At 46.0% G+C, this 23,712-nt stretch overlaps 1 protein-coding gene across 1 annotated transcript in view; it reads left to right on the top strand.

Moving 5' to 3' along the window:
* Nucleotides 1-2,824: 2,824 nt before the first annotated feature.
* Nucleotides 2,825-23,712, top strand: part of ABHD17C (abhydrolase domain containing 17C, depalmitoylase) — a 62,215-nt gene continuing 41,327 nt past the window's right edge. Inside the window, exon 1 of the mRNA XM_045395894.2 lies at nt 2,825-3,722. Within this exon, the coding sequence (XP_045251829.1) occupies nt 3,133-3,722 (590 nt within the window). The 5' untranslated portion in view covers nt 2,825-3,132. The remainder of the gene's footprint in view (nt 3,723-23,712) is intronic.

The following is a 23,712-nucleotide window of genomic DNA, read 5'->3' on the forward strand; positions in this document are numbered from 1 at the left end:
GGCAAATGCATTCTTTCTGTGCTGTATGTTAAAGTTTCCCAACCAATATGACAAGGCACACTAACGCATTTGTTGTTAGAGATGTCAGATGTTAGAGACGTGCTGAGATATTCAACCTCTTATCCCCTGGGTAGCACATCTCATGTCAGTGGGCTACACAAACTCTACCACTGGCTATATGTGGCACGAGATAAGAAAGGCTGGGTAGCTCCACTCAATGGCATATAATTTTAGGGTCTCAACTGAATGTTCACACAAACCTGAACCAACAAGTTTTCCTGGGGAATAAGTGCTCTTTCAGCCCACCTCTTGTAGCCTTGTAATAGAATGAAAACAAAAGCCAGGCTTTTATTTATTTGCTTATGTATTTATATTATACTGAATCACACTCCACAAATCCTTTGTGGAATGAGATCAGGTATAAATAAACAAGTATCTAGCTTTTAAATTTTTCTAACAATGCTAACCTGCTGCCAGGCCATCTGAAATATAAAGACTGTCTTTTCCATCAACAGCACAGAAGACAAGTACTTGAGACTCTCATCAACCCCCCCTTTCATGAACTAAGGGGCTATTCAATTCTTATCAAAGGACAGGTGAGAGGAGTGGTATCTGAGAAAGACTGATTGAGGGGAGCTGTTAGATACCCTTTCATCTCAGTTCCCAAAGTTCTATTCTTGCTCTGAATTAGATTAGGGACTAATGCACTTGACTATAACCTTAGCTCCCCATAGAAATATCACCACTGAACCAGGACACAAGACTGTCTTCTTAGCTTTTATGAGGACTTGATTTTTTTAAAGGCACATAAAAACTGTTTTGAATCTTCTGCTGATGTCCTAATTAGATTGTAAGGTATTTGAGAGCAGGGACTATTTTGCTCACCTTGGTAGCTGTAGCACCTAACACAGTGGATGCTGTGAGCACAGAAAACATTACATACATAAATGCTGAATACAATAAAGTGACCAAAGTATACCAATGCGCAGCAAGTTAGAAAGTCTTTTTAATTTTTATTTATTTTTGAGACACAGTCTCACTCTGTCACCCAGGCTGGAGTGCAGTGGTACGATCTCAGCTCACTGCAACCTCTGCCTCCTGGCTGCAAGTGATTCTCGTGCCTCAGCCTCCTGAATAGCTGGGATTATAGGTGTGCGCCACCATGTCTGGCTAATTTTTGTATTTTTAGTAGAGATGGGGTTTCACCATGTTGGCCAGGTTGGTCTTGAACTTCTGACCTCAAGTGATCCACCCGCCTCAGTATCCCAAAGTGGTGGGATTACAGGTGTAAGCCACTGTGCCCAGCTGTATAAAGTTTTTTTCTTTTTTCAAACCTGCAAAGCTAAAATTTGGCTTTATATGAATAGTTTCACCAACTGTGAAAACCTTCAAAACAGACTTCAAATATGCAATCTGAACAGGCTTTGTTACCAGGTTTTTAAAAATCAAGTTTGAATAGTTCAAAAACAACTAAAATTGTTTTAGTGAAGAAACGGTCTTTTAAAACCCAGGTCCTGGCTGGGCAAGGTGCTGTGCTGGTAGTCCTAGCTACTTGGGAGGCAGGCCGGAGGGTCATTTGAGCCCAGGAGTTGGGAGTCCAGCCTGGACAGTAGAGTAAGACCCTGTCTCTTAAAAAAGAAAAAATTAAAAGCGAGGTCCTGAAGGTTAATGAAATCAGTATGGACAATTCATTTAGATGAGGGTGCTCAAAATACTCGTCCTGTAGAAAGCCACAACAAAAGGTAAAATTCTCAGCATATCTGTGAGTTAAAACAACAGATCCAGCATAGGGATTGTGCCAACCTCCCAGTCTCCAGCTGCCCCGCTGGCAGTCCAGGAAGGGTATCTCCTGTCAGTTCCTGAAAGGGAATTCTTCAGCTGCCAAATCAGGCAGGAAAAAGGAAGTATAGAAGGCTCTGTGGAAATTGGCACCAGAGCAGTTTCAAGGCACTGAGAGTTATATTCGAAAAATCATGTAAAGGTGGCTGCCAAGATTACAGTGGATTTAAAGCAGTATAAGAATCGTTCATGACTAAGACCACTTAAAAATCCTGGACCCAAAACAACTCTAGAGACACAAACACTGTAAAGGATACCTAGTATATACTTACTACCGGAAAATCTGCCACACGTGGGACTAGAAATGACAACCTCAACATGGTTTGTTGCTAAATACAGTACCCTCCTGTTCTAACAGCTGACTTGTATAGGTACAGAAATGTACTAAGGGTAAAACCATGCTCTTAGAAAGGAAACGCTGTTGCTACCTACACAGAAACAGCCTCTCCGAATAGGAAACACACTGATGACCGCCCTATCCCACAACCCCGGTACCCCTTACGGTGCCGAGAACTTTTGGTACTGAGCCGTTCAGAAAGCAGCACACACGAGAAAGCCAAATATTTCGGGTACATTCCAACTCTTGTCCACCCCTTAGTTTCGTTTTCAGTAGATTCCCAAGAACCTTCATCCAAGGAAGAAACCTGGATTTGGGGGAGGGAATCCCAGGGGGAGGGGAGGGGAGCGGTCCACCCCGGGACACATGCACCCCCTCCAGGGTCCCCTCTGCGGATCCGCCCAGCTGTCCGGGGACAGAGCCCCCAGCCCCGGCGCCCAGCTCCTCTGGGCCCCGGAGCCGCCTGGGAGACCCCGTCTGCCGCAGGTCGAGAACATGCTTCCCAGGCCGGGGAAGGTGCCCGTGCCCTTGCCCGCGGAGCCCCGCCCCGATGCCCAGCCCTGCGCCGCGTCCCGGCGGGGGCGCCGCCGCGCGGTAACCCGGAAGTGGCGGCGGCGGGCGTGCGGGAGCGGGAGCGGGAACGGGTGCGGGGGGGGCGGCGCGCACGAGCCGGCCATGGCCGCCGCCGCCGGCTTTGTGTGCCGCGCGCGGGCCCAGGCCGCCCGCGCCTCGCCTGGGCTCCGGGGCCGCTGCTGACCCGCCCGGGCTCCGAGCGTCGCGCCCGCCGGGCCGGCCCCGCCTCCTGCCCTCCTTCGCCTCCGCCTCCTCCTGCCGCCGGGCGGGCGGGCTGCAGCCGCCCTCCGCGCTTGCCTGCCCGCTCCCTCGCCGCGCGCCTGCCCTCCGTCCTCCCGGGCCAGCCAGCCAGCCGGGCCGGCGGCGGGCACCAGGCCGTCCCCATGCCCGAGCCAGGCCCCAGGATGAACGGCTTCTCGCTGGGCGAGCTGTGCTGGCTTTTCTGCTGCCCGCCCTGCCCGAGCCGCATCGCCGCCAAGCTGGCCTTCCTGCCGCCCGAGCCCACCTACACGGTGCTGGCGCCGGAGCAGCGCGGCCCCGGCGCGCCAGCCCCGGCCCCGGCCCAGGCTACCGCCGCCGCCGCCGCGGCCCAGCCGGCACCGCAGCAGCCCGAGGAGGGCGCGGGCGCGGGGCCCAGCGCGTGCAGCCTGCACCTCAGCGAGCGCGCCGACTGGCAGTACTCGCAGCGCGAGCTGGACGCAGTCGAGGTCTTCTTCTCGCGCACGGCCCGGGACAACCGGCTCGGCTGCATGTTCGTGCGCTGCGCGCCCTCCAGCCGCTACACGCTGCTCTTCTCGCACGGCAACGCCGTGGACCTGGGCCAGATGTGCAGTTTCTACATCGGCCTCGGCTCACGCATCAACTGCAACATCTTCTCCTACGACTACTCGGGCTACGGCGTCAGCTCGGGCAAGCCCTCGGAGAAGAACCTCTACGCCGACATCGACGCCGCGTGGCAGGCGCTGCGCACCCGGTGAGTCCGCCGGGTTCTCCAGTCCTGGCTTCTAGCTCTGGGGAGGCGGGGTGGAGGTCTCTTGGGGTCCCTGGGGCGGCCTGCCGGGACAGGGTCCCCTCCTCCGGGACTGTGGGCCAGCAGAGAGCCCCCTGGCCGCCGTAAATTCGCTTTTCTTGTCTCTCCCTGGCCTGCTCCCACCTTCTCCAAAAGCCGCGCCAGCGTTCAGGCTCCTGGAGAGCTCGCACTCAGAGGATTTTTGCCGGCTTTGGCTCGCCTGGGTGCCGCCGGCCTACCGGCTGGGTCTTCTGTGGCTTCGGTCACCGCTAGTGGCAGCGTGTGGGTGCTTAAGTACCAGGCAGAAAGAAACAACTTGGTTTGTGTTTCGTTTGCACGAGCTGAAGTGACCTTGGGCAAGGCACATGGGTTTCTAGACCTCACTTTCCTTCCCTGTAAAGTCAGTGGGTGAGACAGGATGGCTTCTGAAAGACTTTCTGGTTGTAAAGTGCCGACAGGACAATGTCTGGGCAGCCTTGGAGGCAGCTGGAGGGTCGGGTGGAGCGGGGAGTTTGCCTCCTGGTGGGGCAGAGTAGTGGCACTGTGGGGCAGGAAGTTAGCTGGTAGCTATGGGCCTGGCATCTTCCACACGGCCTCCATATAAGTTCGAATCTTACAGGGGCTGGGAAATCTCTGACCTTGAATTAGCGTTCACAGAAGGACTGAAAAGTGTTTAGGGTGGGCCATCTGTGAGCCAGGCACAGACTGGGGGCATGGTTTAGGGGTTAGACCTGGTTGTTTTATAAGAAGCAAACCAAAAACGTGACTTTTATTCACAATTAGACAAAAGTCTGATACGTGGGCAGGTCAGGTTACTTGTTTGTGCTCCAGTTTGGGTATCTGTGACCTTTCTGACCTGCCTCATAGCAGTGATGGTGAAAATAGCCTGAGGCCATGTCTATGATGAGATTTGATTTCTTCAGATGAAAGAGTCCCCAGAAGAAGTACACCAGGCATTATTGTCGCCATGGACCCTTCTATAGTTTTTATCTAAAACCCGTTTGCTTGGCTTATGCACATCACCAACGTTAATGATCTTTTTTTTTTTTTCATTCGTACTCAAGCATATGTTCCTAAGTGACTCCTTGCCTGTCTGGGAAAATGGCTTGTCCAACAGGGAAGTACTTAGTATTTGCTGTATGTTGCATGTTTATGCCCTCCTGAAGTCCTGAAGGGGATGCCCTCGTTGGGATTATAGCTTTTCGAAAGTGGCTTAGGTAGATGAGAATGTATCATATGCAGATGCATTGGGTCAGACTCTGTAAGTAGTTAAAAGCCACCTGTTCCAGTAAAGGGTTTCAAAAGTATGTGTCACACACAGTCGATAGCTTGCTAGAATTTGCTGTTGGCAAAGGTATTAAAAATAAGTTTGGCATTAGATCTTTAAAATTTGAAACATGAAAATGCTACCTTGAGTAGATATTTAAAGAATTTCCATAGAACATTGCTCCTGTGTGTGCATGTTTGCATTACAGTGAAAGCCTTTCACATGACTGGCACTTTGCCCCAAATATACAGGTGTGTCTGTGTTACAGCAGACGTGGAGCGTAGTTATTTCCTGGAGACTTTTTTTTTTAGTCATATTTAGTTGAATTAAGGGGCGTCGTTTTGAATAATGTTGAATTATCTGATGGCATATCAGTTGAATTAAGGGGAATTGTTTTGGATAATTTTGAATTATCTAATGGGATGTCTAAAGAGTACCCATGATTTATTTAATGTTATACCACAACTCATATCTAAGTTAATTTATTCACCTGTAAAATAGGTTAGAATTTAAAGGCTGCATGCGAAGCTTAGAATTTGAAGGAACCTTACAAATCCTCATGTCTCGTGCTTTTCTTTTCTTTTTTTTTTTTTTTTTTTGAGACGGAGTCTCGCTCTGTCGCCCAGGCTGGAGTGCAGTGGCCGGATCTCAGCTCACTGCAAGCTCCGCCTCCCGGGTTCACGCCATTCTCTGGCCTCAGCCTCCCGAGTAGCTGGGACTACAGGCGCCCGCCACCTCGCCCGGCTAGTTTTTTGTATTTCTTAATAGAGACGGGGTTTCACCGTGTTAGCCAGGATGGTTTCGATCTCCTGACTTCGTGATCCGCCCGTCTCGGCCTCCCAAAGTGCTGGGATTACAGGCTTGAGCCACCGCGCCCGGCCTGTCTCGTGCTTTTCAAACTGTTTTGACTGCAACCTCACAGTAAGAAATACATTTTACATTTTCATCAAGCACACATACACGTCTGTATCTACATACCTGAAGCTAATGCTTCACAAAACAGTAATTTTTCTATGGGCAACACACGTAGCAGAATATGTTGTTTTATTTCACTGTTTTTTTTTTTTTTTTTTTTGAGACGGAGTCTCGCTCAGTTGCCCAGGCTGGAGGGCAGTGGCGCCATCTTGGCTCACTGCAAGCTCCCCCTCCTGGGTTCACGCCATTCTCCTGCCTCAGCCTCCCGAGTAGCTGGGACTACAGGTGCCCGCCACCACGCCTGGCTAATTTTTTGTGTTTTTAGCAGAGACGGGATTTCACCGTGTTAGCCAGGATGGTCTCGATCTCCTGACTTCGTGATCCTCCTGCCTCGGCCTCCCAAAGTGCTGGGATTACAGCTGTGAGCCACCATGCCCGGCCTATTTCACTTTTATAAAAAAAGAAAAAAGAATGATGGTTGTGAATTGCTAAATTTATTTCCCAACTCATGTATGGACACTGCTCACGTTCACCCAGCTCATCTGACAGGAGGATAGTCTGGCGGCAAATCAGCAGTAGGTCTCTTGACTACCAGTTTAGTACTCTTGCCACGGCACCATTGCTACGGTTGTCATATTTATCAGATTCTTCAAGAGGTGCATTTGTGTGTCTTGGTTATTCTGCTGACTTAGGAGTTACCTAATTCTGAAGCCAGTCAGCCCCTCAACCACTTTCCTGTTGCTGTTCAGTATGATTCTTCTGCTCTTACTTGCCTGGAACATACCCTATTCTCTGTCCTTTTACAGGTTAATTCAGGTCAGTGCATGGCAGGAATGCCTTCCATCCCATGTACCCATTCTTTTGTTACTGGGTGAGACTCTGTTTTCCACCGGCCATCCCCCATGTCTTCTTTGGGAATCTTTATCTTTCCTGCCCTCTTAGTTAACCACACTCCCCAGGACACTGATTGGAGAACTTGCCTTGTTCTGAGTCATCTCCGTCTCTGTAGTTAGATTATTCCGCCAGGAGGACTGTAAGGTGCAGTGCCTTGCAGGCCCCAAAGCCCCACACTCAGGATTTTGCTCCACTCTTCTGCTCACACCTAGCCTTTTGTATCTGCTCTTCTCCTGTGCTAGGAACAATGGATCCTGACTGGATCTTAATTGGATTAGGACACTCTTTGTGTTCCCTGTGCACCTGGTACTTGGCCCCTTTGCTTGAGTTATCACAGTGTTGCTATATCTGTTGTTTAATTGTATCTCCATTAAACTGAAAGATCTCTGAGGGCAGGGACACTATGTCTTCTCTATTCCTGACAGTTGGCACAGTGTCTTAAAATAATAGGCACTCATTGGTATTTGTTGAGTGAATTGCACATAATGGGTGTCCCATAAATAAGTGGGGTAAATTTAATTTTTCCTAAGTTGGACTCTTACAGGTACTTGGATCTTATTTTATCTTCAGGGTTTAATATCCACTGGTACAACCATAGACAAAAAAAAGGGCCAGATGTATTGGCTTGAGGCCTGATCCACTTTGTGTTCATTGTATTGGTGTTCTTGTGACACTGAAAGGTCCGTATTGAAGAGAAAAACAATACTAACACATCCTTTGTATGTCTCTACATCTTTTATCCCACTACCTATCTGTGCCAGCTCCTACGCATGCTAGAGTGAGCTGTCCAGCCCTCGAAACAGATGTAAATACTACCAGTATGCAGACCCCTTATGCGTGGATAAAGACAGTGAATCCCCCCAGATGATGAGTATTAAGGTGGGCATGTAATCCAGAGTAAGGGTTTCAGGAGGAAGTAAATTTGGTAAGAAAGGTGGTTGTTGCCGTTTGGCCAATAGATGATTATTTTAAACATTTGAAAAGTTACTGAAAAGAGTGTAGCGGAGAGGCAGGGTTTGAAGGAGCCAGGAAGAGTGGCATGAACAATGAGGAGAGCTCATTGAGCATGACTGAGAGCCCCAAGATCAAGACTTGTTTTATGTTTGCATTACTGATAAGTAATATAAGTATGTTGTGAATACAAGCAATTGAGGGAATGAATTGAAATTACTTAGACATATCTGTGGAAAGGACACTGAGAATCAGGGTCACCTTATTGGAGCATATTGTTGTCACTTGAGTTGGGGAAGTGAAGTGATTAATCTGCAGGAAAGGCTGCCTGTTGGTTAAGGTGGGAGTAGGCAGATTCAGCCTCCTCAACACACATCTTTCCAGGGGATTCTCTTAGGGCTGAGCAGTTTTAGACTGTGTGTGCACAAGTGGCAGCATGACTCAAGAGACAGTGAATCAGACTGATTTGAAACTATAAACCCAAACAAGCAAATAGCCCAAAGAATGAGGTGTAAAGGAGGCAGAGTATTTTAGCTGAAATATTTTAATGGAGAAACAGGAGAGTGAGACCTTTGTAACTCAGTTTGTTATCAGTGTTTGCTGATGCCATCCACAGAAGTCATCTTTGATCCTTCTTTTTGATGCTGGTGACAAAAGCTGTGGAGGAGAAAGGCATTTGGTAATGTAGGCAGAAAACGTTGATACAGTCAGAGAAAGCAGATGCAGAGAGAAGAAAATAAGACTTTTCAGTGCCTTTAGTACAAAAGGCAAATTACAAAAGACTTAATATTTCATTTATTCCTTAATTTGACCAGTAAACCATTAAACATAGGCTGAGTGTGGTGGCTCGTGCCTGAAAACCCAGCAGTTTGGGAGGCCCAGGCAGGAGGATCACTTGAGCCCAGGAGTTCAAGACCAGCCTGGGCAACATAGTTAGGACCCCCATCTCTACAAAAAATTTGTAAAAGTAGCCAGGTGTGGTGGTGTGTGCCTGTAGTTCCAGCTACTCAGGAGGCTGAGGTGGGAGGATTGTCTGAGCCCCAGAGTTTGAGGCTGCAGTGAGCCGTGATTGCGCCACTGCTCTCTAGCCTGGACAACAGAGCGAGACCTGGTCTCAAAAAACAAAACAAACAAAAAACCCCAAACTGTTAAACACACATTTATTTATGCTCTGCTTGTGCCAGACCCTGTACTACATACTCTTGAAGTATCGTTAATCGCAAGCTGTTTCTTTTTGTTGTAGAAGGATGGAATAGATTTCAGAGGCATTTTGAATACGTAACTATGATTTGCTGTTTTATAACTTTTGTGTCAGTGATTCACAGGATCCATAATTGGAAAATCCATGTCACAGCAAAACTGTAGTGGCATCCTCTGAGGTCGTGGAACCCTTGAAAAACACCTGTTGATTGTGAATGGTGTTCATGGCCAGCAGTCTCAGGGTGGAATTCTCCTTGAGTAGCATGTTACTTTCCTGGACATGTTGAAGTTAATAACCTAACTTCTTTGTTCTCAGTGTTTTCAGAGGGAATACTATGATGCCATTAAGGGAAGAAAGCTTAGAATTTCTGCTTGAGTTTGACTGATTAGGGAACAGAAAAACAGAAATGTGTCAGGCGTGGTGGCTCACACCTATAATCCCAGCACTTTGGGAGGCTGAGGCGGGCGGATCACTTGAGGTCAGGAGTTTGAGACCAGCCTGGCCAACATGGTGAAACCCCATCTCTACTAAAAAATACAAAAATTAGCTGGGTGTGGTGGCAGGTGCCTATAATCCCAGCTACTCAAGAGACTGTGGCATGAGAATGGCTTGAACCCGGGAGGCAGAGGTTGCAGTGAGCCGAGATTACGCCACTGCACTCCAGCCTGGGTGACAGAGCAAGACTCCATCTCAAAAAAAAAAAAAAAAAAAGAGAAAAAAGAAAAACAGAAATGTTATGAATACTGTTTGACATAAGGGGAAAGCACAGTGATCTTTCTAGCAAGGAAATAGAATGTTGGCTTGCAATTCAAGGCAGCCAGTATGTGAACAGGAAGAATGTAACTCTTAAGAACAGACCTGTTGAAATTGAAGTAGGCACAGACCATTTTGGGAATCCACTCAGAGCCCTTCTCTTTGGTCCACCTTCAGCCTGTTTCCAAGTGCTCTTTTGCCATACCTGGCTCTTCCGGCTTGCTTCGCTGTGTGGTTCTGCAGGTTTTCTCTCTTTATCAGTACCAGAATCTGAGCTCTCACGCTCCTCTCACCACAGTTTACTTACCCATGGTTCTGTTTTGAGGGGCCTTGCTTTTCTCCAGTAATCCAGTTGCAAAGATGTGGCAGATGACTTCATTTTCTGTGTTAATGGGCAATAACTCCTTAATGTGTTCTCTTCCGAGCACAGTTGTTTTCATTTAGGGCACTCTTAGAGGCTCAGTCTTCTCTAAAATTCAGTCTTAGGTCAGGCACGGTGACACAGCCTCACTGAGACCTCCCTGTAGTCTCAGCTACTGGGAGGCTGAGGTGGAAGGATTGCTTGAACCCAGGAGTCTCAGACCAGCCTGGGCAACATAGTGAGACCTTGTCTCTACAAAAAATAAATTAGCTGGGCATGGTGGCTCATGCCTGTAATCTCTGACCCTAGGATTTGAGACCAGCCTGGGCAACGTAGCAAGAACCTGTCTCCAAAAACCAAAATCAAGTCTTAAAACTCTAATGATGCCATGGCATATTGGTGTAAAGAGCATTTTTTTTCCTCTGCGAAAGTCACTTAAATCATACGGGCCTGAGATTACTTAGAGCTTCCCTTTAAGCTCTACCTTATTTTACTGCTTCTTATTAATTCCCTACCTTATATTACTGCTTCTATTCCTCACTCTGTCTCCAAATTTAGTAACAGCTCTCTTCAGTGTTGATAATCCCACATAAGACTCCAAAATCTGGCTTTAGGAATTGCACTGTTCATTTTGATAGCAGCTTTACCCACTGTACTGGATTTTGCTTAGGCTGGTGTTGAAACTATAAATCTGCTCTACTTTAAGAAGCCTAGGTACAGGAATCCAGAGTCTCAACACATACAGTTAGGAGATTATTATTTGGATAACAGAGTGATTTTTTTGTTAGAGCTGCTTTAAATAATAGGCTTTCTAATTTCATCTAAAAGATGTGATTCAAAAAAGACAAACAAAACCTTTTGGACTAGGAAAATTAGTTCTGACTCCGGCACTCCCACTGATTCACTATGCCAGTTTTGTGCAGCTGTAACAGAAGACCTGCGACCGGGTAGTTTATAAAGAAAGAGGTTTCTTTCCCAATTTCTGGAGGCTGGGAAATGCAAGATCGAGGCACTTACATGTTTGGTGTCTGATGATGACTACTCTGCTTCCTGGCTGGCTTCTTGAACCAAAGGCGGGAGGAAGGTTCTTGCTCAAAGCCTTGCTCCAGAAAAGCCAAAGGGCAAGCAAGGGAGGGGAGAGAGGCGCAGACTCCCTCTTTGATAAAGAAGCTTCTCTGAGATAAGGCATTATCTGTTCATAAGAGTGGAGTCCACATGGCCTGATCACCCATTAAGGGTCCCACCTCTTAATCCAGTTACCATGGCAACTAAATTTCAACACCAGTTTGGGAGGGCACAAGCATTCAAACCATAGCAGCCCTCTTAAACAAGACACTTCACACTTTTGGGCTTCACATGCCACTGTTTGAAACCTGAAACAATGAAATGTCATCCAGCTGCATGACTTCTGAGGTGTCTTCTGGTAAGTCTGTGTTTCGTGACTTTTAGGGAAAGCACCTAATGTTTTTGAACTTGCTTTTTCTTGACTACATTGGGAAATACAGTGGATTCAGTCTGGTGCAGGGGATCTCCACCTTAGCTGTACTTTAGAATCTCCTAGGTAGACTTTTTTTTTTAAGTGTGCAGGCTATGTATATGAGTGTGTGTGTGTACACACGCACAGCCAGAGTTGAGACACACTAGCCTAGAAATGTCCAAGAGCCAGCGAGTATATTAAGATCAGCCCCGATTATAATTTGTTAAGAGTTGAAAAAATGGAATGTTAGAAAAGATTTTTTACACATTTATATACAGCTATCCTCCCTTACCTGTGGGGGATACATTCCAAGACCCCCAGTGGATGCCTGAGCCTTGGAGAGTACCAAATCTGGTATACATTATGTTTTTTCCTATATGTACATAGCTACAATAAAGTTTAACTTACAAAGTAGGCACAGTAAGAGATTATCAGTAATAGGTAATAATAAAATAGAACAATTATACCAATACACTATAATTAAAGTTAAGTGAATGTGATCTCTGTCTCACAGAATATCTGGTTCTGTACCGTGGATAGCTGAAACTGCAGAAAGCAAAGCAGTGGATGAGGAGAGAGTGCTGTAGATGGCTTCAGATACAGATCTTTGGTGGCCAGGAACCCACTAGAGTAAACCATGTGAAGGGGCAGTCGTTGAAAAGAAATCATCACATTCATATTTGCGAGATTCCAGGGAGCCTGAAGCTCCTGCCCCGTTCCTCTCTCTCTCTCCAGCTGCCTCTCTCCGGGGTTGGCTCCTCTCATCTCCTGTCCACGTGCCTGTCCCATTGCTCTTTCTACACTCAAATCTTTTCCCTCATTCACACTCGCTGCACATCACTGAGGCCCACCCCACCTAGCTTTGCTCTGACCTGGCTGCCTGCAGCTGGCCTCCTTCATGCGCTCAGTTCCCATCCTTGCTTTATCTGATTGTACCCCCAGGTTAGTGAGGGCTGGTGCTAAAGCAGTGTAAGAAATGCAGCCACCTCCTTGGAGCCTGCAGGAGGGTGCAGTCCTGAGAGAAGGGGGCTGTGGCCGGGTGAGCATGTGGACACCCCAGGATGCTGTCACTTCTGTGCCTCCTGAGTCAGGCTCCTGCCCCTCCTCTAGTTGTGGATGGAGGGTTGCATGGAATTGTCACTGCTCTCCACTGAGCTCTCTGTGTGACACAGAGCTCAGTCTGACAAGAGATCATCGACCTTGAAGAATAGACTACAATTAATTCCTTAAACCAGGTCAGTAGAGTGGTGACGTCATTGCCTTTTTGAGACCACGTGTGTGTGGATGCCCATCCCAAGCCTGGAAGTGAAAGGCTATAGAAAAATAGGTCTGTTCCCTTTTGTTGCCTCTGCTGTCTCCTGTCCTGCAGCGGACACACCATCCACCGTGGGGCTATGGGACTGCTAATGAGAAGTGATCTGTGGTGCAGACATAATTCTGAACAGCCTGTGGGGCAGCAGAGGTCAGGCCAGACATCAGCTGAAGAAGGCAGGAGAAAAGAGGCAAGAGAGGGAAGACGGCCAAAACTTGATGGTGCCAGCGGACTTCTATGTGACTTGGGTTGGAGGTTCCTGGCGTGAAATGGTTTAATGATTTAATTCTTCATTTAGAGGGTTTACAACCGGAACTGATTCTGGGTCTTATGTCAGAGTCACATGGGCAAGGTTGTCTCAAGGGTAACCTGGGGAGAAATGTTCCCTGCAGTTCTGAGCTCCCTATGATTTGTGTGTGTGTGTGTGTGTGTGTGTGGTTATGAGCATAGATTTTAGAGTTCAACAGACCTGATTTTAGGTCCTGCCTGTGATTAACGGCTTGACCTCAGGCAAGTTTTCTACCATTTGGAGCCTCAGTTAAAATGATGATGATGGTTACAATAGCTGCAACCACCTTGTCAGGTGCTTAACACAGTGCTTTCCACATAGTAAGAGTTTGGTGTCATTTAGGATTATCGATAAAATTGTTAGAGCTGTAATAACCAAATGCTCAGACCATGCTGAAAACTAGGTGCTTAGATCAGAAGGAGTGTTAAAGAAATTGCTTCTTGTCCCACTTTGTGTAGATACAAATACCCAGGTCAAGCCTAGCTTGGTGGGTGTGGAAGTGGAGGAACAGTAAAGGTGTTTTAGTTTTATTTGTAGCTAAGGGGAAAGTCTCTTTGGAATTGTTGCTTGTGGCCTCAAGAGCTTTGGAGAGTGGTATGCATTAGTATTTTAAATCTGATAGCATTTCATCTACCTAGGTGTTTATATCCCCAAGGGAGATCTTTAAAGGCGAGGAAACCCTACCTGTAATCCAACACCTACAATTACTTTGCAAACCATTTCTGGTTTGCTCCCTCCACTTTGCAGTTCCCAGGCTTAGCTTTTTGGAGCTGGGCAGGAATCAGAGACTTCTCTAAGCAGAGTTAGGGATGGCAAGGACCAGAAGGCAAAAGCTTGTATTGTGTGCACCATTCGAGATGTTCTGGTTGCTCTTTACTTATGGGACGATCCTTAATAGATAGAGTTAACCTTCCCTTTTCCTAATTGGCCAGGGGACCTGAACAGCAAGCTTCCTTTTAAAATATGAATGCTCCCATAATGCCTTGCACCTCAGATTCATGTGGCATTTTCACAGTTCTGTGTAATGGAGCTCATTGATAACTCCCACATTATTGATTCACTTAAGAGTGTTAAAGGACCATGGCTCCATGGTGAAATTGGAAACCTCTGTTTTCCAGGAAGTCTAGGTCATTCAGATTCAGTGCTCAGACGAATAGTTAACCATTGTCTGTCAATTACTTGCTGAATCGCAGAGAGGAGCCTAACCTCAAGCTTACTTGTTAACAGAGCACTGTTTAAATTTCCGAAGGAAAAATGAGCAAAGAGAACCACCAGTACTGATGATTAGTTTGCCCCTTCACTTTACATTTTTTAATGGTTACAGTGAAATCTGGGCAGTTACTTTGGGGAAAAAATGTAAAGGAGCCTGTGTTCAGAATATACCCACAAAAAGTGAGTTTCCAGATGTTAAATATAAATCTACTAGCTAAAATCTCCGTGATTATGATTGATAATCAGATGAGAATTCTTACCTAATCTCAGACTGTTTTTAGAGATTGTCATGGACATAACTAAACCCTGTGCAGTGATGATTATATGGCCTGCAAAGGTCTACGATACCAGAACATGATTTTTGTGTGCTGATCTCACTTAAATAATTTGATTTATCCCTATTGTCAGAAATAACTCAAGGGTATTTCAGTTTCTCTAGTTTTGATTGTTGTTGTGATGTTTAACTATCACTGTTGTCCTTATAATGTGTAAACTTTATACTATTTTAATTTTAATATAACTATTAGGAAAGGATGATTTGCATGCTAATCACTTTGAAGCATGTTTTATAGTGTACAACTAGACTGGATAAAATAAGTATGTTAAAAAATGAACATGCCATTGTAGAGGCCAAGGGAGAACTTCTTTGTGTGCTGAAGGTTTGCTGAAAAACCACTTGATAAAAAGCAGATTAATAGGAGAAATGGCATATAAATAAATCTGTGTGCACAGGAGAAAAATTACAGAATACCCAATATCCTGAGGGGATGCATCTTCTTATATGCCCTACTTCTTAGGGGAAAGGGAAGTGGGAAAGTATGGATGATTTTAGAGGGATGGTAAATGATTTTTAGGGGAATTTAATGGACTTGAAGAACATATGGTGGCCTGAGATAAAGTCTGTTGGATCCACAGGGCAGACAGTGGTTTGTGACAAAAGTCTGTCTAGGTGTGTTGACAAACTGCAGTCTTTCTTCCTGCAGTAGTGTGGTAGGAGTTCAGTTAATAAAAACTTACAGAAGGCACCAGAAGTCATTGTTTTTTTCTTTGGTGGATCTAGATCAGGGGTGTCCAATCTTTTGGCTTCCCTGGGCCACATTGGAAGAAGAATTGTCTTGGGCCACACATGAAATATACTAATACTAGCGATGGCTGATGAGCACCCCCCCCACAAAAAAAGGCAAAAAATCTCACAATGTTTTAAGAAAGTTTACGAACTTGTGTTGGGCCACATCATCCAGAGCCATCCTGGGCCAAGGGTTGGACAAGCGTAATCTAGACTTAAGGCAGATAAGGGAACTTTGGAGAACAACTTCATGCTGTGGTTTGGGAGGGTCAGAGTTTTGGTGGGGAGGGGCAGAGAGGCTTCCTGAGGCTTCTGCAGCTCAGCCTGTCAAAGTACTGTATTTGGGGATATCCATTTTTGAGCCCCAACATCATCATATATTTAATTGGAATAAATTAGTTTTGCCTACTAAAAATTCCAAGAAAACCATAAAAAGCCTAAGAAGGTATTAAACTAAAAATATACATGGTTTCCAATTCCTGTTTCCATCCCTGAAGCTCAGTGGGAGCTTGCAGTGCAAGGGTTCCAGCTGCCTCTGGCTGCGCCCATGGGACAGTCCTTCCACGCCTGGGCCCTGGGCACTGTCAGCACAGCTCTTCGTGCTTCTCTCACTCTCTTCCTTTTATCCAGGCTCCAAGTCACAAAGTCCTCTGTGGTCTCTCTCTCTTCTTCATCTGAATATCTAGTCAGCCACACGTTTCTGTTATTATTTCCTCTGTTTTCCTTCTCCTCCTTTCTTTATTCTAGGCTCTTGACAGCTTGTCCCGGAATTACTACAGTAGCCTATTCTCCCCACCTCACATTCTTCTCTATTTTTTTGTTTTGTTTTGTTGGTTTTTTCAAACAGAGTCTTGCTCTGTCGCCCAGGCTGCAGCCTCTGCCTCCTGAGTTCTAGTGACTCATGCCTCAGCCTCCCGAGTAGCTGGGATCACAGGCATGTGCCACCACACCCAGCTAATTTTTGTATTTTTAGTGGAGACAGCATTTCGCCATGTTGGCCAGACTGGTCTCGAAATCCTAAGCTCAAGCAATCCTCCCGCCTCCACCTCCCAAAGTGCTGGGATTACAGGTGTGAATTGTCCATATGTTTTGTGAGTTAAGCCTGAATTCTCCAGTATAGGGAGCAGGCTTAACTCTGCATGGTCAGCTTCACTCACTTCTTCCTCTCAGGCACCTGGACCAGTGCAGCCTGGTGGGTAATGGGTGCTCATTGGATATTTGTTGAGTAAATAAATAAGTAAGTTGGTAATAACAGTTCACAAACTTTAGTGTACGAATTACTGGGAGGCCTTGTTAAAATAGATGCCAGACCCCGTCCTCAAAGACTCTGAGAGAACAGTTGTGGAGCAGGCCCAGATACAATCATTTTAAAACTGCAGGCCTGCTAGGGAGGGTGAGTTGTCTGTATTTTAGGAACCTGGGAACATGAAGTTCCTGAGGGAGGCACTTGGAGACCCCACATAGTGACCATGCTTGTAAAATACTACCTGCTCCTTGGAAGTTTCTGTGAATCTCCTTTGCTGGAGCAGGAGTAGTCATTGGGCAACTTGCAGTTTATATTATACCAGTGGTTTCAAAAATTTTTTAGCAGTAAGTGTATACTTTTATAAATATATGTATATATTATAAATATAAATATATAGGTTTTTAAAAAACGCTATTGGAACCCAGCGCGGTGGCTCACGCCTGTAATCCCAGCGCTTTGGGAGGCCGAGGCAGACAGACCACTTGAGGTCAGCAGTTTGAGACCAGCCTGGCCAACATGGTGAAACCCCATCTCTACCCAAAATATGAAGATTAGCCAGGTGTGGTAGTGCACGCCTGTAGTCCCAGCTACTTGGGAGGCTGAGGCACAAAAATCGCTTGAACCCAGGAGGCGAATGTTGCAGTGAGCTGGGATTACGCCACGGCACTTCAGCCTGGGCAACAAAGCGAGACTCTGTCTCAAAAAAAAAAAAAAAAAGATAAAATAAAAAAGCTATTGGTAGCTGTTGGCCTCCAGGATATAGTTGCGTACTCCTCGAAGACTCGCGCATCTGGATCGCCATTTTCTTTACCCCTGGATCTCCTGCTTTCATCCGGTGTAGTGTGAATATCCTGGGCTGTTGAGAGCCTGTTTAGCAGCCCCGCCTCACACTTCCCGGCCTCTCCCTCATTGTTCTCCTCCTCCACCCTGCACAACTCTGCAGCAACCCACACCTGTGGCCACATCTCGTACCTTGTGATCATCTGGAATGCTCTGCTTCCAGGATTTTGAATTCTGAAATACTCCTTTCTGACGTACCTCATATCCTGTTGGATTTGCGTGTTTAACAAACATATTAAGTGTCCACTGTGGGCCAGGCTTTCTTCCAGAACAAAACAAACAAAACCCCTGCTCTTGTGAAGCTTTGTTTCACAAGTGCCCATGAAAAACAGTAATCATAATGATTATGTGAATGATAGTTTATTATTCAAATATGATAAGTGCTAGAGGAAAACACAGAACAGGGCAAGGGGATTGGATTGGGGCAAGAGACTGGATGGGTTGGTTGCAACTTTTAAAGGGTGATTAGGATATGCTTCATTTAGAAAATGACACGTAGCCCAAAGCAGTGAGGGATTAGCTATGTGCAGAAATGGGCTGAGGGACCAGGGTCCTAAGATGAGGCATGGTTGGCAGATGTAGAGATCATCGAGGAAGCCAGCGGGGGGCTAGAGCAGGGCAAGTAACGGGTGCAGGACTAAGAGGAGTAGTAGGAGATGAGGGCTGAGAGTAACTGGGGAGGGGTGAAGGCATTGGTCAAATAGGGCCTTGCAGACCATTGCAGGGACTTTGGCTTTGACAGCAGGAAATGCCCATTGGAGGGCTTTGGGTGGAGATGTGACATGATTTGACTTAGATTTCAGAAGGATCATTCTGTGTTAATGACAAATTGGAGGAGCTGATATGTCAAGGGAGGAAGGTAAGAGACCAATTAGGATTCAAATGCAGTATTTTAGATGAGAGATGCTGGTGGCTTGGACCAGAGTGTTAGCAACAGTGGTGGTGAGATTTTGGATGTATTTTAAAGGCAGAACCAACAACAGTATTTGCTGATGCAGAGTGGGGAAGGGGAGTGTCAAGGATAACGCCAAGGATTTTGGCTTGAGAAACAGGAAAACTAGAAACAGAGACTGATTTTTTTTTCTTTTTTTTCTCTCAGTTTTATTAACTTTTTTCTTTTTGTGGAGATGCAGTCTCACTGTGTTGTCAAGGCTGGAACTCCTGGGCTCAAGCAATCTTCCTGCCTCTGCCTCCACCTCCCTAAGTGCTGGGATTACAGGCATGAGCCACCACGCCTGGCAGAATTGCTGTTGATTGAGATGGGGAGGGCTGTGAGTGGCTCAGGATTGTGGTGCAGCGCATAGATCAGGAGTATTGTTGAGCTGGAGGTGCTCATCAGACCTTTAAATGGAGATGTAGAGTAAGCAATAGAATATAAGTCTGGAGTTCAGGAGGGAGGTCTGGGCTAGAAATAAATTTGGAAATTCTTCCTTCAGAGAAGGAAAGGCAATTAAGCCAAAAACAAACCTGAAAGAATTGGCAGTTTTTCCTGGGGTCGACCTACCTCTGCTTCTGTGCCAAAATCACCCTGTAGGCGCTCTGCTCATCTGGCTTCTTAGCATCTTTGATCAGTGGTGGCCTTTAAAAGAACGCAGTGTTGTGGATCAGATGCTCGCATGAATCACTGAATGACAGGTCTCTCTCTGTAGGAGAGAGCATCCTGACATCAGATTGTGACATCAGGTTGTGGGTTGTGGCTCTTTGGTCACTTTCTGTGGCTGGAGGGTGATTGCTGATTTCCCCCAAGATTTCTTTTTTTTTTTTTTTTTTTTTTTTTTGAGACGGAGTCTCGGTCTGTCGCCCAGGCTGGAGTGCAGTGGCCGGATCTCAGCTCACTGCAAGCTCCTCCTCCCGGGTTCACGCCATTCTCCTGCCTCAGCCTCCCGAGTAGCTGGGACTACAGGCGCCCGCCGCCTCGCCCGGCTAGTTTTTTGTATTTTTTTAGTAGAGACGGGGTTTCACTGGGTTAGCCAGGATGGTCTCGATCTCCTGACCTCGTGATCCGCCGGTCTCGGCCTCCCAAAGTGCTGGGATTACAGGCTTGAGCCACCGCGCCCGGCCTCCCCCAAGATTTCTTTCCAGCACCCAGAAGAGCAGCAGGACAGCTCCATGCTTGCTGTAGCAGCCCCAGGCAGCTACAGGCAGGTGATTTCCCATAGGAGGCTTTATGCACTGCAGTTTTGCCAGAGGTCTTGTCATTACTGCATGCTTCCTGGCTTCCACTAGATTATTTCCCAAAAAAACCCTCCTACTGACTCGGTGTGGACTAGTGTTTCTTGATTTGTAAAATGTGAGAGAACCATAATTACTTTGGCAGGATTAAGTGTGGTGAAGATTACAGTTTTAATTTGCATGATGCCTGCTGCCTGTCTGTTTCCCTGTATTTCCTCTCTGAACTGAAAATGGGACCCATTTCTTGGGGACTTTTGCAGGCATTGGATCTTCTGAAGCCTGTTCTTGTATTATTTCTGAGTTATCCTCTTATTTACATTTGCTAAAGAACTGCAAAGCTAACTAACACACCAAACAATTGGAGTCTGTATTTCTCAGGACTTGTCCCTTCATTTGCAACTCTTTTCTGAAAAGTTCTAGGTAGAATGAAAGACTGCTGCCTGTATATTTATGAAGGAAGAAAAATGCCATAGCCTTTCTTTGCTCTTTACCTGCTTTTCTGCAGTCGTCAGATGCTGGTATCCATTAGCCCTCCTGCACCATTCATATCTCTCCCTTGCCAGCAAGACAGACTTCCCGTTCTCTGCCCCCATAGTTCTAAGATTATGCCTTTGTTCTAGCCCTTATCCCTGGGTCCTTTGGTTACTGATGACTGTACCTGACTCCTCTGTTGGAATGTGATCTCCTTGAGGACAGACGTAGTGTCTAACTCTTCAGACTCACCCGGAGCCCAGTACAATAGTTCTTGTGTCGAAGGACTGGGTAGAATCACTGTAAGAGGTGGGATTTGTATTGAGAGCTCTTTCTTTTCAGGTTCAGGATATGGGGCCTTCATCTCCTTTGATTCTTGGAATGGAGGCATCAGTCAGGTGGCTGGTGCAGCCCCAGCTTCCTGCTGAGGTTCCTCTCTAGGCATGGGTGTGAATGTGTAGCCCAGCCAAGGAGGGGTAGAGGGAGCCATCTGGGCCCAGGAAATAGCCTGCCATCGATCCTTCAATTGCCTGGACTTCTGTATAGAAGACAAAGCTTATTTTCATAAGAGCAGCCTCACCTGTCTGTGGGTGAGGTCCAGGAAGAGTAATAGAAGTGCTCAGAGGAGAAAGGGAATGTTTGCTCTTCTTGTCATGTGCTGGGGAGGAATGTGTCCATCTGTCAGTGTAGTACAGCCCTCCGTATGTGGATTGACAGCCATCTCATTCTTTTTTTTTTTTTTTTTGAGATGGAGTCTCACGCTGTTGCCCAGGCTGGAGTGCAGTGGCGCGATCTCAGCTCACTGCAAGCTCCGCCTCCTGGGTTCACGCCATTCTCCTGCCTCAGCCTCCTGAGTAGCTAGGACTACAGGCGCCCGCCACCGCGCCCGGCTAATTTTTTGTATTTTTAGTAGAGACGGGGTTTCACTGTGGTCTCGATCTCCTGACCTTGTGATCCGCCCGCCTCAGCCTCCCAAAGTGCTGGGATTACAGGCTTGAGCCACCGCGCCCGGCGACAGCCATCTCATTCTAATATGTTTTCATAATACTTGGGAAAAGTGACTGTGGTTGTTATGATTGAAGGATATGCCTATACTTGAAGTGTCACTTGATAATGAAAATAATGCAGAATTCAAACAATTTTTTTCTGAATCTATAGTTTTACTGACTGCCTATCTATCGGCTTCATCTCCTCGGATCCATGAGACCTGTGCATTTGCTGTCTTTTTGTTACTTTGCCATGTTGTTTATTGAAAACAAAACAAAACTTCATAATGGAAAAATCTCAAATCGTATACAATGTATGGAAAATATTAACATCAATTCCATGGCGGTCTCATCAACTACAGCAACTATTAACATTCCACCATTCTTACAGCATCTACAGTTCCACTCACCACCCGCAGTCTATTATTACTACTTTGTAAGTCTTTTTTTTTTTAAGGAAAAATGTGCATGCATTGAAATGAGCACAAATAATAGCTCTCTAACTTCCCAGCAGTGTCTTCTTGCCACCTACAGCAGCTCTCAGGCACAGTGATGAGCCAGCTGCAGAGCCAAGCTCTCCTTGGTGTGCCATGGTAACAGTGTCCTGCCGTTTTTGGGATATGGTTTGCACTATGAGAGTAGAGTTAAGGGAGGTTGTGGATAAATTTAATATTAAATAGTTACCAAAGAAAAGCCACCGAGGTCTTGGTTTTTTTTTTTCCCCCCCAAAATCGGTCTTAGAAAGGAAAATGGAAAGAAAGATAGGGAACTCCAGGAGTGTGTCCCATTTATCCAGAATTAGTGGTATGCTGTAAACAGAGCACTGGTCTGGAGCTGGGAGAACAATGGCTTTCATTAACATTGAGGTACAGGCTGGGTGCACTGGCTCATGCCTGTAATCCTAGCACTTTGGGAGGCTGAGGTGGGTGGATCACGAAGTCAGGAGTTTGAGACCAGCCTGGCCAACATAGTGAAACTCCATCTCTGCTAAAAATACAAAAAATTAGCCGAGCATGGTGGCAGGTGCCTGTAATCCCAACTACTCAGGAGGCTGAGGCAGGGGACTGGCTTGAACCTGGGAGTGGAGGTTGCAGTGAGCAGAGATCGCGCCATTGTACTCCAGCCTGAGTGACAGAGCAAGACTCCCTCTCAAACAAAAAAAATTGAGGTACACAGCTGTGTGGCCTGGATAGTTTTATAGTCTCTCATTGTCTCCATACACACACACATATATTTATTTATTTATTATTTTTCTTTTTTGAGACATGGTCTTGCTCTGTCACCCAGGCTGGAGTGCAGTGACGCAGTCATGGCTCATCACACCGCTGACCTCCTGGGCTCGGGTGATCCTCCCACCTCAGCCTCCTGAGTAGCTGGGACTACGGGTGTGGGCACCACACCTGGCTAATTTTTGTATTTTGTGTAGAGAAGAGATTTTTGCTATTTTGTCCAGGCTGGTCTTTAACTTCTGGGCTCAAGCAGTCTGCTCACCTCGGCCTCCCAAAGTGGTAGGATTACAGGCGTGAGCTATCATGTCCAGCCTGTCTCCATTTATAAAGTAGGCAGTTTGCATTGGATTGTAGTTCTGGTGTAACCAGCACTCCTTGAATGTCTGTTTTATGCTAAGCACATTTCACATATTATGTACTTTTAATCATCACCTATCTGTGAGGTACGAACTGTTGTCTCCATTTCACAGATGCAGAAACTTAGGACCTGGATAGATGATTTGTGCCAGGTCACACCACGTTAAAAGGTGAACCAGGATTTGAACCCAGGCAGCCTGACCCTGGAGCCCATGCTCTAAAATTAGAAAATATTCACTACATGCATAGTCTTCCAAGGTGGCAGGGGTGGACATCTAGAAAATGCTCAAGACCTGCATTAGGGGTACAGAAAGATGACACCGTAACTTATATTTTGGCTTAATATTTATTGTTTTTCTTTTTTTTTTTTTATGTGTTTTCAATTTCTGTAGATTTTGTAGTGTTTTAAAACACACACACGCAGACACACACAAATCGGGAGCACATGCTCTCATTTTTATGAATAAGGATGCATGACTAAAAGTTTAGACACCAGCGTTCTCAATTCATAGTGTTAATATATTTTTGGATTTCTTTTCTCAAAAATACAGTATCTGAGCATGACAATAAATTAAAATGCTTAGAAATTGCAGTCTTTCAACAAATCGAGTGCTTGATACAGGTCAGGTGTTGGGCTAAGTGCTAGGTATAATATTCTGCAGTAAAAAATAAAAATACACAGTTTGCATTTTAAAAGATTACTTTATATACCCCTAGAGAGGTTTTCTCCTCATGGAATTCTATATTGTCTGTTTGCTGATGACATAAAATTTCTCCTGTGTCTTTGGAAATCAGTTGAAAGGAAGGAAAGAATTGCAATGGCCATTCAGATTCCTCTCACCATTTGGATTGGGTGGTTCTGACTGCTTTACCATTTTTTATTGTTGATTCTGTTCAGAGGAAGATGGCTGAGGATTAGTAAACAGAAACCTGGATAACTGTAGGTGGGCCTGGG

This window comes from Macaca fascicularis, chromosome 7 (genome assembly GCF_037993035.2).
Source record: "Macaca fascicularis isolate 582-1 chromosome 7, T2T-MFA8v1.1".
Lineage (NCBI taxonomy): Eukaryota > Metazoa > Chordata > Mammalia > Primates > Cercopithecidae > Macaca > Macaca fascicularis.